The sequence below is a fragment of the Glycine max genome, chromosome 4, assembly GCF_000004515.6.
Source record: "Glycine max cultivar Williams 82 chromosome 4, Glycine_max_v4.0, whole genome shotgun sequence".
Classification (NCBI taxonomy): Eukaryota; Viridiplantae; Streptophyta; class Magnoliopsida; order Fabales; family Fabaceae; genus Glycine; species Glycine max.
In genome coordinates this window covers 37,876,987-37,878,769 of record NC_016091.4, presented here as the reverse complement: position 1 = coordinate 37,878,769, position 1,783 = coordinate 37,876,987, and the positions used below count along the sequence as shown (strand labels likewise).

Genomic DNA, 1,783 nt, shown 5'->3' with positions numbered 1-1,783 from the left:
TATGGATTTATGAAAAAAGGCAGTGTTACTGTCACCTTCCTTGAGCCATTTAATCCTTGATTTTTGTCTCAAAATTGATTCATGGGCAAGAGAAACCTCCCATAGTTCCTGCTGAATGGACTTCATGGTCTTAACTTCATCTTCCCCCAAAGTTCTGTCCTGGGCTAATGTATCAAATTGATGCAGCTGCTGCTTCAATTGTTCCACTTTATTCTTATTGATATCCCCATTCTCAAAACTCCACTTTTTTAAGCTGGATTTTAAGTTCTTCAGTTTGTTTTTCAACACAATACTCCCCCATCCAGGTTGCTGATCCCCACACCAGACTTGCTTAACCAATGCTTGATATTGATTGTTTTTAAGCCAGCAATCCATTACCCTAAATGGCCTAGGACCCCAATCCACCATATCAGTTTTCAAGAGGATTGGACAATGATCAGAATAATCCCTATGAAGCACATGTTGAGATGAATGAGGCCATTTATCTAGCCACTGATCAGATACCAAACATCTGTCAAGTCTGCTCCTCACAGAACCATTTTTTTTATCAGCAAAAATAAATATATTATATTGAGATAAAGTACCAGAGGTACTAATTACAAAGGTACGGACTATTATGTGTAGTACATAAGTAGTCTAATAGGTCTACTTGTGTGGTGTACAAGTATTGTTGAAGTATGTGTACTCCCTCTACAAAAACAAAAAAACCTTGTCTAATATTACTTGACTACTGATTATAGTGGACTGTGAAGTCCTTCGCAAATTGTCTAAGCCAAGTCCAAACTATAAAGATAGCATCTTCAAAAAGCCGATTAGTATCAAATTCTGCATTTGCAAACCGAATTTTGTTTCTAAGCTTCCATATAGACCATGTTACTGCCAACCACCAATATCTCCATCGCTTAGCCCTTAATCCTTCGATCTGAATAGAGATGTGCTGCATGAAATGCTGTTTCGGGCTGAAAGGAAAAGCACCTTTGATATTCATCCATCACATCGATTCCCACCAAATTGGTTGGATTTTAATGCAATGAAGAAATAGGTGAGATTCATCTTCCATAGCTCCACTGCAGATAGGGCAAAGCATGTTGTTGATCTGCATGTGCCTTTTACGCAGATTCTCCTTTGTGGGCAATCTGCCCCTGCATAATCTCCAAGCGAATACCGCAATTTTGCTAGGTATCTTTGTCTTCCATAGTTCCATACTCCAATCCTCCTTCTGACCACCAGCAATTTCCTCCCATATGAGATTGTAAGCGCTGCGAGTTGAGTAATTCCCTGATGAATCTCCTGTCCACTCCCAACTGTCAGTTTGTTGTTGCTGTATGTTGTGTCCTTTTATCTCCCTAAGAAAATTGATGGTTGTATCAATTTCATTGTCAAAAAGCAGTTTTCTCCATGAAAATTTCCATTCCCAGCCCTTGTCATTGTGAATTCCCATCTGCCTAATGGTGTGATTCTGCTGTGAGGATATGATAAACAGCCTGGGGTACCTTTCTGCTAGTGATTCCTGTTGATTAATCCACTTATCTTTCCAAAATCTAATTTTCTCTCCATCCCCCACCTTCCACCTCATGTTATTTTGAATAACCAATCCCTGTTGTGATTGGTTAAAAGCATGTTTTAGATCCCTCCACCAAACAGATTGCTTTGCTGAGTTTCCTGTTTCTTCAAGGTTCCTCGATCCACCATATTTCGAGTTCAAAACTCTGGTTCACAGCTCACCATTTCCTTGCATTAATTGCAACTTCCAATTTCCAAGTAGTGCGAGGTTGAATGTTTC

General features: G+C 39.5%; 1 protein-coding gene across 1 annotated transcript; it reads right to left on the bottom strand.

The window, feature by feature from the left end:
* Window positions 1–991: 991 nt before the first annotated feature.
* Window positions 992–1,576, bottom strand: LOC102660561 (uncharacterized). The gene has a single exon (XM_006579188.1). It carries the CDS (start codon window positions 1,574–1,576, stop codon window positions 992–994), a length of 585 nt encoding a protein of 194 aa, XP_006579251.1.
* Window positions 1,577–1,783: the final 207 nt, after the last annotated feature.